The sequence below is a fragment of the Crocuta crocuta genome, unplaced genomic scaffold (genome assembly GCF_008692635.1).
Source record: "Crocuta crocuta isolate KB4526 unplaced genomic scaffold, BGI_CrCroc_1.0 scaffold676, whole genome shotgun sequence".
NCBI lineage: Eukaryota > Metazoa > Chordata > Mammalia > Carnivora > Hyaenidae > Crocuta > Crocuta crocuta.
The window spans coordinates 173,807-188,833 of NW_027529455.1; the positions used below are offsets into that span (position 1 = coordinate 173,807).

The 15,027-nt window shown below is 47.8% G+C and overlaps 1 protein-coding gene across 1 annotated transcript in view; it reads right to left on the bottom strand.

Annotated features, from left to right (window-relative positions):
• FRMPD3 (FERM and PDZ domain containing 3) overlaps positions 1–15,027 on the bottom strand; it is a 37,312-nt gene that overhangs the window by 2,882 nt on the left and 19,403 nt on the right. Inside the window, 3 exon segments of the mRNA XM_077760775.1 lie at positions 1–905; positions 2,514–3,335; positions 11,868–12,012. The exon segment at positions 1–905 is cut by the window's left edge and continues 722 nt beyond it. Coding sequence (XP_077616901.1) covers positions 1–905; positions 2,514–3,335; positions 11,868–12,012 — 1,872 coding nt within the window.

The following is a 15,027-nucleotide window of genomic DNA, read 5'->3' on the forward strand; positions in this document are numbered from 1 at the left end:
TGGGGAGAGGTGCAGGCTGTCAGCCCGGCTGCCCGTGGGTGCCCTGGAGCCAGAGGAGACCTCTGGGCTCAGCTGCTGCTGGGAATTCCGGGATGTCTCTGGAGCACTGGGGCTCATTTTGAACTTCAGATTCTTACTGCCACTACCGCTCATCATGCTAACTTCCGGCCTTCCCATGCTGACCTCAGGCCTCCCCATGCTAGCCTCCAGCCTTCTCTCCCCACTGCTGGGAGGGTTCCCCAGGGCCCCGCCAGGGGCAGGGAGGCTCTTAGTGTGAACCACCTGCTGCAGGGCAGCTGAGATGATAGCTGGGGTCACGCTGCCCTTTGGGTCGAGGATGAGCTTGGGGCTCAACCTGACTTCTTTGGGCAGGTTCTCCCTTAGCTCAGAGACCTGCTCTTCACTGAGGGATGGCGTGGCGGCCCTCAGTGACATCTCTAGGCTTGCCCTACTGTGGCCAGGCCCTTTGTCCTCAGGGACAGGGGGCAGCAGGCTCAGATTCTTCTGCTCACTAAGCTGTGGGGACAGTGCTGGGTGCACTGCCAGGGCGTAAGTTCGCTCTCGCTGCGGTTGGGACTCTGCCTGGGGCAGCTTCCTCCGAGCGCCGGGGGGCCCGGGACTCTGGCCTGTGACCACTGGCTGTAGGGATGGGTTGGGATCCGGGCGCCCGAGAGAGTAAGGGGCCGTGAGGACAGCCTGGGCTGCACAGCTCTGGATCCGGAAGGGCAGGTCCTTGTGAGCCAGGAGGCTATCCTTGTTGAGGTGCTGGGCCAGGAAGTAGGTGGTGTTCTGGTGCTGCTTCATGGCCGACATCATCTCCGACATGTCTGTGAGCTCTGAAGAGTTGGTTTCATGGCCTGAGTCCAGCGATGATTCAGGGGTGATTGTGGCCAGCACAATCAGACCTGGAGGGACAAGGAGAGGGCTTGCTGCACTTAGTCCAATCGAGTCCTTTTTCCAGCCATATGCAGAAGGTCTGTGGGGGCCAAGGGCAGCCAGCAGCATGTCAGGCTGGGGAAAGCCAGTCAGACCTGGGGGAGGAGGCGGGGGGTGGTAGGGGAAGGCAGTGGGGAGGGACTGGGCTGNAGAGGGGCAAAGGGGGGCAAGCCGGGAGAGCGCTGATGAAGGGCGGGAATCCGAGAAAGCAACAAAAGGGGCACCGAGAATATCTGCTGGGCAGTCTGACGGCAAATTAACATGCACATCACATGCAGAACAACATGCTAATCAGCACTATTTTTAGATTCAGTAGCTAGGAAATGTTTGTTAATTGTCCTTAAGCGGGCTGGCAAAGCGGTGTCCCTCACTATCTGGCCCTCGTCATCTGGCCAGGCCTTGCAGCTGAGGCCCTTTGGCCTGCACTTGTCTTCTCTCTGGCGACCACAGGGGCCTCTAGCGTGGGGGCAGCTAGGGCTTGGAGTGTCCGACTCAGAGCCAAGAGAAATGCCGGCCCCCGGGTGGCTAAACACATGGGGGCTGCCCAACACCAAGGATGCCCTCGCATACAGGAAAAGTAGGGGCTGGTACTCTCTCCAGTCAGCCAGGCTGGAGATCCCAATCTCTTCGCCTTCTCTGTGCACACCTCCCCCCGCCTCACATGCCTTCTCATGTGCCTTATTCCTCCTTGGGCCTTTCCTGTTGCTGTGGCATTTACCATTTATCACTGTTCTTTTGAAGGTGTGTGTGTACGGAGGTGTGTATTGTGAATATGGGTGCATGTCTGACACATGTGCTGGTCTACAAGACGGGTGTACGTGTGTCCGTAAGAGGGACTGGCATGCATGTTGTATGGCTCTCCCACAAAATAATTGCTAATAATTGCTACTACTCACGGATTGATAATAATAGCTCTACTCCTTACTATGTGCTAGGCAGTGTTTTGCATGAATGATCTTATTCAATGCCCACAACAACCCTACGTGACATGGCTGTTGTCATCAAGCCCATTTGAAATGACAAAAGTGCGGCTCAGAGGGGGTAAGTGCCTTGCTGAAGGTCACACTGAAAGTGAGTGAAGATGCCAGGACTTGAGTGCATCTGACTGGGAGCTCATGCTCTTAGGCAAGATCAAGGCCTCAGTCCTGAGCAGTGATGGCTCCTGGCTCCCCTGATCCCGGGTCACTAGGTGGTTAGTTGGTCGTTTTGGTTTTCTTCCAGTCATGTGCATGGTGGATGTTCTTTGCCTGTCTTCTAGATATCTCATAATTTTGCTCTGATCCTCCATCCTGGCCTGGCTCCGTAGCTGTCATGGCCCCAGTCCCCGGGGTCCATCTGCAAGACATTTCCAGAGATGGAATGGTGAGAGCCAGAGCTCTAGTGGGAGCTGAGCAGCCGGTCCCTGATGCGGCGTTGTGGATCCCCTGACCCTGTCTGAGCTATACCTCTGGCCATTCACTGCCCTGGCACACCACGGTGACTTTGACCTCTGCTTGGGAAGAAGCAATATCACCTGCTGGCCCTGCCTGGCCAGGAGAAAGAAGGGGAGGCAAGAGGGAGGAGGAATGGGCTGTTACCTGCAGTCTGTGGGGGTGGGGGGTGTGGTCCATCCTCTGAGGCTGCCAGGGCTTCCAGAGCCTGCAGAGTGGACACCAGGGCATCATCTAGCTCCTGGGCATGATCTCGGACTGTCCGGGTCTGCACGCTGTCAATCAATGTCACTGGAATCTCATCGTACAGGAGTCCACGCAGGTGGCGTCCTTGCTCCTGGCTTTGGACCGCCCGGCGCTTCGGGTCATCTTCATCAGAACTGTTGTCTCTGAAACCAGGAGGTGGGGCGGCAATGGCAGGCAACAGCGAAGTGCTCTCATCTTCCTCCTCCTCCTCTTCCTCGCTCCCAGGCGGTGGAAGGGACATCAGGTCTACCATATTGTCACGAGAGGAGCCAGACCTCCCACCTTTGCGAGGGCCCAGCCGTTCCTGGAGTTTGGCTTTGCAAGAGTCACAGTAGAAATTCAGGGCTTCAGCCCCAAGGGAGTTGTCCAAGGTGTAGGACCGGGCCCTGCTGGCACAAGGCTCATGGTCTAGGCTGGCGGCATCAAAGTCATCAGGGATCACTTCATAACCTTGGCCAGAGCTTTTGGACGTGGGGTCAGACTTGGTCCGGGGCCTGGTCTCCTCAAAGAAGATTAAGTTCTCATTGACATCCGTCCGGCTTTCTGGCTCCTTCCTTTGTTCCCGCATGTGGAGGTAGCAAAAGCTGACAAGCTCAGAGTCGGCAGGCGGGGGCGTGCAGCGGCTTGACTTCCTGGGGCTGGTGCCCACGCTGCCCACATAACTACTCTCCTTTTTCCCCAGGTGGCCCCCAGTGACAGGGCGGTGGGCGCTGTGCATGTAATCTAAACCCAGAAAGAGAATCAACAGATGAGCCGTGGTGCTGAGGATGGTGGCTGAGCTCCCTTGGCGTTTTTTGGTTCACAACTGGATGGCAGGTAGTGACAGCATTACCCGGCTGCTAGAGAGTAGGGGAAGGGGCGGCCACGTTGCTGCCGCCCCTGAGAGTAGAGCGAGTAGAATCGAACGGCCTGGGCTGCTAATAGCCCCGTCAGCTCTGAAATGGAAACCGGCATGGGGTGACCAGGGAGGGGCTGAGCACCTTGGTATCTGGGTCCAGCTGGACTCTGACTTAACATGGGTATGTCTGGTCTGAAAGTCAGCTGTAACCATTTGTCTTAAAGAAGTAAAATTTGTCTTACGTCCCCCTCGGAAATGTCTCTGCCCCTGTCCCCACCTTTCCCAGAGCCCTTCCACCCCTACCCGCCGAGTTCTCTGTTCCTCCCGTGTTATGTTGGATCTCTTCTAGCAGGAAGGAAGTATCAGTCAAGTTACTCGTGACAATTTACTCGTGCTTTAGCGGGAAGGTGCAGAACTGGCCACACACAATGCCCATGAATTTGCATTTCAAACAGGACTGACTGTCAGGGAAGGACCCGCAAAAAATAAAGCTCTATTAGTAGTATTTGGGGCATCCGAACCTGTGAAGTATTTGGGAAATATGTGGGGATGCGCATCTATGGGAGCAGGGTGCGGGGAGCATTCTTACCATTCCTCCAATCTCATTATTTCTCTGTATTCACACAGGGCCAGCCTGCCTGCTACACATACGGGGGGTAAAATGTTCTAGTCAACAGCTTTTAATGATGGTCAGTGTGCACATCTGAGAATTATCCATGGCAAATGCTTTTTCTCTAAATGGTTTCTCTCTCTCAGACTGTTTTGGGGGCCCTTCCCCATGTTATCTGTGAGAACATATTCAGACAATGCCAATTCATTTTGCCATTGGCAGATAGAGAGGCAGATGACAAGCGAGCACTAACTTCAGCTAAAGCCATCATACACGGTTCCATTTAATTCTTACAGCAACCCAGCGAGGCAGGTGCTGTCACTATCCCCAGTTTACAGAGCAAGATCCATTTGGTTATACGACTTACCAAGGTCACCTGAGTCCCAAATGGCGGCCTGGATTTGAGCCCAGGTCTGCAGGACTACGAAGCCAGTGTTTTTAACCACTGCCCTATCCTTCATCGTGGTGGTCAAGATGTTAGAAAACAAAAGTTCAAAATGCCTTTCCATTTCCAGTTTGACAGGGTCGGTGTGTCAGTGTTGCTGCTGTTCACTAGAGCTCACAACCATCACAAAAGCACAGTGCTGGTATCTCACAACAGAGCCCCAAAACACATGAAGCAAAACCTGACTGAATTGAAAGGACAAACACACACAATTTGACAGCAATAACTGGACACTTCAATACTCCACTTTAAATAATGCATAGAACAACTAAACAGAAGATCAACAAGGAAGTAAAGGACGTGAACAACTATAAACTAAGTAGACGTAGCAAAAAAATTTATAGCACATGCCACCTAACAACAGCAGAATATACATTCTTCTCAAGTGCACCTGGAATGTTCTCCAAGACAGACCATATGTTAGGTCACAAAATAAGCCTCGATAAATTTAAAAGAAAGGAAATCAAACAAAGTATGTGTTGGGGGGAGCACAATGGAATTAGAAATCAATAGCAGAAAGAAATTTGGAAAACTCACAAACGTGGAAATTAAGTAAAACATCCCTAAATAACCAACGGGTCAAAGAAGAAATCACAAGGTAAATTGGAAAATATTTTGAGATGAATGAAAATGAAGATACAACATACCAAAACTTATGGGGTCTAGCTGAATTACTGTTTAGAGACACATTTATAGCTGTAAACACATATATTAAAAAGGAAGAGATTTCAGGGGCACCTGGGTGGCTCAGTCGGTTAAGCGTCCGACTTCACCTCAGGTCATGATCTCACGGTCCGTGGGTTCGCGCCCCGCGTCGTGCTCTGTGCTGACAGCTAGCTCATAGCTTGGAGCCTGCTTCAGATTCTGTGTCTCCCTCTCTCTCTCTGACCCTCCCCTGCTCATGCTGTCTCTATCTCTCTCTGAAAAGTAAATAAAATATTAAGAAAAAAAAAAAAAGGAAGAGATTTCACATCCATAGCCTAACCTTCCACCTTAAGAGACTTGCAAAAGAGAAGCAAATCAAACCCCAAGCAAGCAGAAGGAAAGAAATAGTAAAGTATAGAGGACAGAAAAACAATTGTGAAAATCTATGAAACTAAAAGTTGATTCTTTGAAAAGATCAACGAAGTTGACAAACATTTAGTTGTAGAGACCAAGCAAAAAAAAGAGAAGATTCAAATTACTAAAATCAGGAATAAAAGGACCATCACTACTGATTCTACAGATATGGACTTGATTATAAAAGAATATTATAAATAAGTTTATGACAAAAATGTAGATAACCTAAAAGAAATGGACAAATACCTAGAAATACATGATCAAAACTGATGCAGGAAGATAGAAAACCCAAATAGGCCAATAACAAGAAAAGAAATTGAGTTAGTAATTAAAAGTATCCACCCTAGGGGTGCCTGGATGGCTCAGTCGGTTAAGCGTCTGACTCTCTTNCAAATTCTTCAAAAGCCTTCCAAAAAACAAACAAATAAACAAACAAACAAAACACAAATCAGAAGAGGAGGAAACACTTTACAACTCATTCTATAAGGTCAATATTACCCCGGTATCAAAACCAGCCAAAACATCACAAGAAAACTACAGAGCAATATTTCTTGTGAATACAGATACAAATTTTCTCAACAAAATACTAGCAATCTTAATCCAGCAACATACAAAAAGTATTATACACCATGACCAAATGAGATTTACTAAAGGAATGCAAGGTTGGTTTAACATCCAAAAATCAATTACTGTGATACACCATGTTAATAGAATAGAGGACATAACTTGGCAAAAGCCACCACTGTTTTATGAGAAAACTCAAAAAGTTAGAAATAAAGGGGAACTTCCTCAACATGATAAAGATTATCTATGAAAAACCCATGACAAACATCATACCTGCTGGTAAAAGACTGAAAGCTTTCCTCTTAACATCATAAAAATTCTAGGATTTCTGTTTTAACCCTTCTATTAACACTGTACTAGAAGGCCTAGGCAGGGTAATTAGACAATAAAATGAAATATGAAGTGCCCGGATTAGAAAGGAAAAGTAAAACTATCTCTATGTGCAGACGACATGATCTTGTGTAGAAAAAATCTCAAGGAATCCACAAATTATTAGAGCTAATAAGCTCAGCAAGGTTGCATGATAAAGGACAAAACAAGAATTAACTGTTCTGTTATATAGTAGCAATGAACAATCTGATAATGAAATTAGGAAGCAATTCTATTTACAACAGCGCCAAAAGGAAAAAAAATAGGTATAAATTTAACAAAAGAAGTGCAAGACTTGTATAATGGAAACTGCAAACATTTGTGAAAGAAATTAAAGAAGATTTAAGTAAATGAAAAGACAGTCTCTATTCATGGATTGGAAGACTCAATATTGTCAACATGGCAGTACTTCCCAAATTGATCTACAGATTCAACACAGCCTCTTATCAGGATCTCAATGGACTTTTTGTAGTACTTGACAAGGTAATTCAAAAGTGCATATGGAATCACAAAGGATACAGAATAACTAAAACAATCTTAAAAAAGAACAAGGTAGGTGGATCCACACTTCCTGATTTCAAAGCAATTGTAATTCCTGATTTATACAAAACAATGGTAATCAAGACAGTGTGGTACTGACTTAAGAACAGACATGCAGATCAATGGAATAGAATTAAGAGTCCAGAAATAAACCCTCATGTTTATGGCTGACTAGCCCAGTTTAAAAATGGGCAAAGGCTTTGAATAGACAGCTCATGAAAGAAGATATACAAATGGCCAATAAACACACGAAAAGATGTTTAACACCATCAGCTATAATGATGCAAATCGAAACCACGAGATACCCTTTCACATTCACTACAATGGATGTAAAAAAAAAAAAAAGATGGACAATAACAAGTGTTCGTGAGGATATGGTGAAATTGTATCCTCCAACACTGCAGATGTAATATAAAATGGTGCAGTCCTTTTGGGAAACACTTTGGCAGTTTCTCAAAGTTAAACATAGAGTTACCATTTGACAAGCAATTCCACTCCTAGTCGTATGCCAAAGAGAAACGAGAACATATGCCTCCCTAAAAACTTGTACGTAAAGGTTTACAACATTATTATTCATAATAGCCACAATGCAGGAAACCCAAATGCCCATCAACTGATGAATGGATGTACAAAATGCAGTCTATCTGCACAATGGAATATTTGGTTGTAAAAAGAAACAAGTATTGATATATGCTACAACGTTGAAAACATTATGCTAAATGAAAAACGCCTATCCTGGCTTGGAAAATTATTTCTCAATAAAGCTGGTGTTTATTCTTTTAAAATAAGCACAGTGCTGGGCACAAAGTGAACTCTCAACTGTATAAAAAGAGCCAAAACTGTGCTCTGTGCTTGAAGGAAATTTATGGCGCTTATCTCACATAGTCCTGTCAAATCTCTACTGAGGTAGGTACTGTTATCTTCAGGTTGCAAATGAGGAAACAGACTCCGTTTACGGAATTTGTTCATGGTCACACAGCTGAGATATAGCAGAGCAGGTTCTAGGACCCAAGTCTCTCTCCCTTCAGGTTCTAAGCCCTTCCTGTTTTCCATAGACCATGTTGCCCCTTTAAATATAGAGTCAATGTAATTACATTGAGTGGGTTCAATTCAGGCATTAGTGTCTGTATCCAGGGAACTCAACTGGCTGGGGGAATAATATGTAATGACCCTCTGAGCCTTAGCAAAAAAGCACTCTAGGGCGGTGCTAAGCCACTAGCACGAGGTGGCGGTTCAGATGGTTTCTACTCCCAGGAACTGTCCACAGGTCCTGGGCATGCACCAGGTGCTAACTTTTCAATGAGCGAGGTGAACAGTCAGCATAGCTAGCCTGGCAATAAGCTGACAGGTGGCTCCCAGGGGCATGTCCAATAAGCAGGTGGTGGTTCTTCTCAGACAAAGGCTGCAGGTCTAACACATCTCCCAACACCAGGCTGACAAGGACTGTGATTTCCAGATCCAAGGAGCAGCACAGGGCCATGTGGAGGAGAAAATATGTCTGGAAAAGCCCGGATCTCCTCCAGACATAAGGTTAGAAACGCAAGCAGAGCCAGGTGCACTTGGCTGATGGCTAGAACAGCATGCCTCTCAAGTTGCAAATCTGCTATAAATTGCTCATCAGCTTTCCCCAAGGGGGATGTCCTAGTCTAGCTCTTTGTACTCAGCCACTCAGAAGACTGACTTTTTAAAAAATGTTTATAAAGAACAAGATGGTGATCCAACTGGAGCTATGTTCAAAAATATATGAAGTGTGTATACATACACATACACAAATATATGCAGTGTGTGTATACACATGCATACATGCATAGAGTCAGTGCAACACTGAGTCAAGCAGCTTTCTGTTAGTTGGCTTTGCTGTGTTCTACAGTCTGATGATCAGTACTGGTCACAGGGATGATCTCAGGGCCTTCAGAGGCCCTTATGTTCTTTCTGAATCATTAAAAACATCTAAATATGTTCAGTTGATTCAGTTGATCTTTGGCACTCTGTGTGTGTTGCTCGGTGCTAACTACATGAAAATGAGTGAGCTGTGGCATGGGATATACAGTAGCCATTAACTAGAGTATTCACTATATCAGAGCACACTGCTTTCTAACAAGGGGGGAAAATCTGTGACTATGGCCCCAGTTGGGGGACTGGAAGCCTTATTTTCCTGGATTTCCCCATGATATGGGGGAGCGCAAGGCTGGAGAGAGAAGGCTGCCTCTGGATCTCCCAATGGCCCAGTGCAGGTGAGATCTGGCATTTGCCTGAGACTTTCTCTAAGCTGTGTCCTTAAGCCCAGGTGCTGCTCTGTTGTGGCTATGGAATTTCCTCTACCGAAATCCAAAGGCACTTACTGCATTGACAATATCCGTTTAATCATCTGTCTGTATTCCCCCAGTAGACTATAAGCTCTGTGAGGGCAAGGACCTTGGGATATAATGAGTACTTGAGAAATAGTTGTGGGGTGAATGAGTAAAATATGTACTTTGGGGAAACTACTGATAAAGCCCAAGAGTCGTAATCCCTTCCCTTCCATGTCCCCATTTCCCTTTTTTTCTGGGCCTCCAAGCAAGAGGTGATGCTTTCTCTTTCGAGTTGCTGGTTAAACAGCATCCTTTAAGCCTAGCCAGCTGTGGGCCAAGAATATAGAGCCGGACAGAGAGATCAGGCCCTTAGTGGGCTGGGGCTTTGGCCCTGAGGAAAAAGCCCAGATGAGGATGGCAAGGGTGTCTGTTCCCTATAGACCTTTGCTAAACAACGACTGGGCACTGGGGCTTCTTTTCTGGGGTGAAAGTGGGGGCCCATGGAGGAAACGTATCTCAATGTTGTACCAGGAGCTGATGGCCTGGCACTGTATCCTGGGTCGAGGGCCCCCCAATGTGCCCCTCGTAGTCCCCCATTTCCCTTTCTTGGGCCCAGGGAGTCAGATGCGCACACCAGCCCCCTACAGGCAGAGAGCACTTGGCGTTTGCCATCAACCCAGCACGTAACAGTTCAAAAGGCCAAGTACTGGGCCCAGGCATGGACCCACGCCCTTGGGGAGGTGAAGCGGTATAAACAAGGGGAACACCATGGTGGTCCATCTGGTTCCTGCATGGAGAGAGGCCCTGTGCTAGAGGTAGCTGAGCCGGCCATTACTCTGCAGGCCACAAGGGGGATGCTCAAGAATCAGGGAGGGGCTCTAAAGCCATGCCCAACATTTATAGAAGCCTTCTTTCCAGGCCGCAACACCTTCTGGAGAATCCAATGAAACTGACTGGCGTTTGGCAAAGCCACAGGGATGCATCCCAAGGTGTGCTCAGTGAGCCTGAGGGGGAATGGGAAACTTGTGCCCTCACTTGGTGCCACTATCCCTGTGGAAAGAGAAATACTGAGGGACAACACTGGCTGATGGGGTGACAGAACCCTCTGGAAGGCAGGTGGGACTACAGAGCCATCTCTGGGGCCTTCTGCAAGTGGATCCCCTCAAAGGGTCCCTTCTTCTGCCTTCCCTCCTTCTCTCTCTCCCTATCCAGCTTAGCCAGAGGTATAATTTACTTGGGAGTGATGCCAGGTGACACGGACAATGCTAACACTGGCTTTGCCATCACTTGGCCATCTGCAGGCTTGGTGCTACATATGGCCATCTGCTTTGGAGCTATTTGCCCTGGGGACGTGCTGCAATGCGGCCTTCTGGCTTCTTCCTATTCCTAGTCAACCCCTTTGCTTCTCCTTGTGGAGCCTCTCTCGAGGCCTTGGGGCCACCAATCCTTTCCCCAATCTATGTTTGGGGGATCGCCTTCTAAGTCCTGTGGATGATATTATGAGACGTCAACATGGGCTTGCCATGATGTTCGTGAGGAAGAGATGATGAGGTGAGAGGGTGTGTGTGTGTGGGGGGTGGTTACACAGCTCTCTGGGAGCTAGGCATCCATGGGGAGTGGGCTTCTACTCCCCAAAACCCTTCCATCTAGACCAGATGTGAGCACGCTGCAGCTCTGGGGAGAGAAGAAATGGCCAAGCTGCAAGGCAAGTGGATGGGGAGGCTTTGGCATGTGAGGAGGGCGACTGCCGGGTGGTCAGTCTCAGCTTCCACCGTGACGTTTGGGTGCCGGTGTCGGGGGAGTGCCTACCGCGTGGACCTGAGCCTTAGGTCTAATATGTGAAGCACCTGTTTCTCCTGCCACTTTGGTTCCAGGCAGCATTATCTGGCCTGGGCTGATCTTTCCCAAGACCCCTGCTTGTGCTAGCCCCGGGACAGTTCTGAGGGGTGGCTGGACCGAGTTGCCTAACTGGGAAGCCTTGTGTTTGGAGGCTGCACTTGACTTTGTTCTTAGTGGTCATCCCCTTGTATCTCTAAGCCTCCTGCTGGACTGTACTCTGCGCCTGCACGGAATTTCCTACCCTAGTCTTCCATGGCCTCTTAACTTCAGGCAGCTCTGCTGACCCCCGTTATGGTGAACAAAAAGAAAGATTTTATCTTCACTTTCAACCTCCACTTTCCCTAGGCCAGCACACCATGCATCTCTCCTAGATCACTGTACCTGTAAAGCTGTGCTTTAGATCCAGTGCGGTTCTCTGATTGGTTCTTTTCATTCCTTATCTGCTATTTTTGTCTTACATTCATTCACCATCTCAATCGCAATGTGTTGTCACGGGCATCCTTTGTGGGACAGGCCCATCTGAAGGCCAGCTGTCTTTCCCACTGGCTTGTGCCACAGGGGACCCAGTGGTATAGCACTGGCTCTTGGGAAACTGGGTGCTGGTGGAATGGGGTGAGCCCTAAGGCAGCAAAGCTCCTCCCTCCATGTCCCCAGGGTGCAAAGGGCTTCCGGCATACTGAAAACTGAGGCTGAACCCTACCTGCCTTGATCATTGGAGGTGGAAGAGGCTGGCTGGCAGGCTTGGAGAAGACCATCTTCCTGGAGTCCAGCAGGAGACGGCAGTACCCCGCAATCAGGCAGGCAAAGTTGGTGGCTTCAGGCCACTCCATCAGCAGCACCAGAGGCTGCGGGAGAGACAAGAAGTAACATGAGGATGTGGGAAGGAGGGGAGCAGGTGCAGGTCCAGGAGGGTAACAGTGAAGAAGAGATGACTGGCAGAGGTATGGGAATCCTACTTTCTGAGCCCAAAACTGAGGCCCATGGACTGACAGACCATTTCTTCTGATTTGGAAATCTATTTATAGTACATTCATACCCAGATATCAAAGCTAAATCAACCTTTAATTACACATTTAATGAACTACCTTTACTGAAAAAGACTAAAGTTACGTATATCGTGTGTCTGCTACGTGGCTGTAACTGTGTTTGTCAGGGCTTGGCAGATATGTGGGCCTGCTAGGGGAGGTGGGGTGAACTTGGGAGTCCTAGCTAGACTGGGAAACATCCCTGATGGAAAGTTCCTGAATGCACAAACTATCTCTAGCTTATCTCTATAACCCTCCCCGCCCAGAATAACTTCCCAGACATGGACACACTGTGCAGCCAAGTCCTCACTGTACCTTCGGGCCCTGCTCCAGGCTTTCTGGTTTGCAGCCCTGATCAGACCTCCTTTCTCTCCCTCCTTTTTTTCTTTTTTTAATTTTAGAGAGAGAGCACACGCACGAGAGAGATCATACATGGGAGAGGGACAGAGAGAATCTCAAGCAGGCTCCATGCTCAGGGCAGAGCCCGATCTCATGACTCTGAGATCCTCACCAGAGCTGAAATTGAGTCTGACGGTCAACCGACTGACCACTCAGGCGTTCCCCCTCCCCCCTTTCCTAAGGTGTCCTCAAGATGTTAGTTGGTGCTCCCTGAAACAGTTCCTTGGTTAACTACATGTGCGAAACACTGGGTCAAACAAAGCTATGCAGAAAGTTGTACTTACGGGAACACTCAGACCCTTTCAAATAGAAATGTGTGCTGAAAAATGTCAAGGGGGGGGTGTTAGGATTCCAACATTTCCAAATTATTTGACCAAAAACATCTGTTTTCATAGACGATCTCATGGTGGTAGGGTTGTAGTTTTTCTTTTTTAACCTACTTTGGGAAATACTAGCATTCTCTGTTGACTTTTGTTCTTGCGCCTAAATCAGTCAAATTATACCTGGGGTTTGCTGGTTGANTTTGAAAGTGTGGCTTGAAAATGAGTTTGGGTCAGACTGAAGTCAGTCATGGGGGCATTCCGCTGTGATAGGGCAGAGACCAATGGAATAGGGCAAAAACTGCCTGGAGAGGGAACCGTGGGGCTATGACTCACCTTGACTTTTGGGGGTTCCCAGACCAGGCATTAAGAGCTAAGAGAATTAGGATGGAGTGAATCCTTTCTCTGATCAGTAAGGTAGCTACTGCAACCATCCAGATGAGAGGTGATTAGGTGGCGGTAAAAAGGAACATCATGGAAGACTTAGTCGAACTTGGTCACAACTGGACTAGCCTTCTTTGCCTAGATGATCACCTGGGGCACAATTCTGAATCCAGACCAGCTCACCTTTTAAATAAAATTGCACGAGTTTTCTTTGCTGTCTCCCAGGATCCTGACATAGAGCTTGAGTTGAATATTTTGTAGTTCATGCAGACTAGTAGTCAGCAAATTTTTTCTGTACAGGGCTCAACAGCAAATACTTTAGGCCTTGTGGGCCATATATTCTGTTGCAATAACTCGGCCATTGTAGTGTGAAAATAGCCATAGCTAATCCATGAGCTAAACAGTGGGTGTGATGGGGTTCTAAGAAAACTTTATGTACAGAAATGAGCAGTGGGTCAGGTTTGGTCTGATCCAGGAGTGAAGCTTCTTTCCAGCTAAACACAATTCTTCATTTTCATTCTCACACCTCCTATTTAATTTGCCAACAGTGATCCCTTTGTCCTTTGGGAATCCTCTCCGTTTTTGTTTCTAGCCTCCCCCTAATCACCATCTCCAGCCTATTTCCCTCTCAAACTCTTTTCCTATCTCACTGCTCGTACACTGCTGTGTCTGTATCATACATTCTTGTGCTGAGTCGAACCCTATCTTCAATTGTTTAGTTATTATACATCCAATTGCACTGCATGCCATGATAAGGCATTTGGATTTTACCCCACAGGCAAAGAATTAATGATGCTCCTATAGAGCTCACTCAATACCCTCAGGAAGAAAGGAACCATCTGTACCCTGTGGAGCAACTGACTCCTTTCTCCAGTGAGAAAGGGACCTGGGATGAGATGTTTCCTTTGAGTCATTTTTTTTTTAAGTTTTTATTTTAACTCCAGTTAGTTAACATACCCTTTGGGTCAGTCATTATTAATTTGTAATGGATATTTCTCAGTCACAACAGAATGGTCAGAGACATTGTGTACAACAAAGCAGAGACAGAAGAGGAATGGAATGAGAGAGGGGGAGAGTTCCTTGTCCCCTGCTACTAATGGCAAGGATACACAGAGGTCTGAGTGTGGACAGCTGCTACCAACATTACTATGAGGGCCCGAGGCTCACTAGGCTTTTGCCTCAAGAGCGTTCACAGACATCATGGCCGCTCCTGCTGCCACAGCTTTATTTCAGGCCTGCATCCTCTCCCTCTAATACCAAAATTTCTCGAGGTATGTGAGAATGGGTGACAGGTGTGCTGGGGTCCCGAGCTCCTCAGCTTCTGGGTCCTGTTGCCTCTGGCCACAAGCTGCCTCGTTGGTTTGTTCTAGTGGGCCATACAAATTGTGGCACTTCTCATGATATGGGAAAGGTAGGGACACACTAACCTCAGGGCTTCCTGCCTCCGGTCTGTAACCACTTTACTCCACTTCACCTCCATATTTCTGCCCGGGTTTCTAAAACACGACTCTCCCAGGCCGCCTGGGTGGCTCAGTTGGTTAAGCATCTGACTCTTGGTTTCGGCTCAGGTCAAGACCTCACGGTTCATGGGTTTGAGCCCTGCCTCGGGCTCCCCGCTGACAGTGTGCAGCCTGGGTGGGATTCTCTCTCTTCGTTTCTCTCTGCCCCTCTCCTGCTTGTGTTTTCTCTCTCTCAAAATAAATAAATAAACTTAAAAGAATTCTTAAAACAT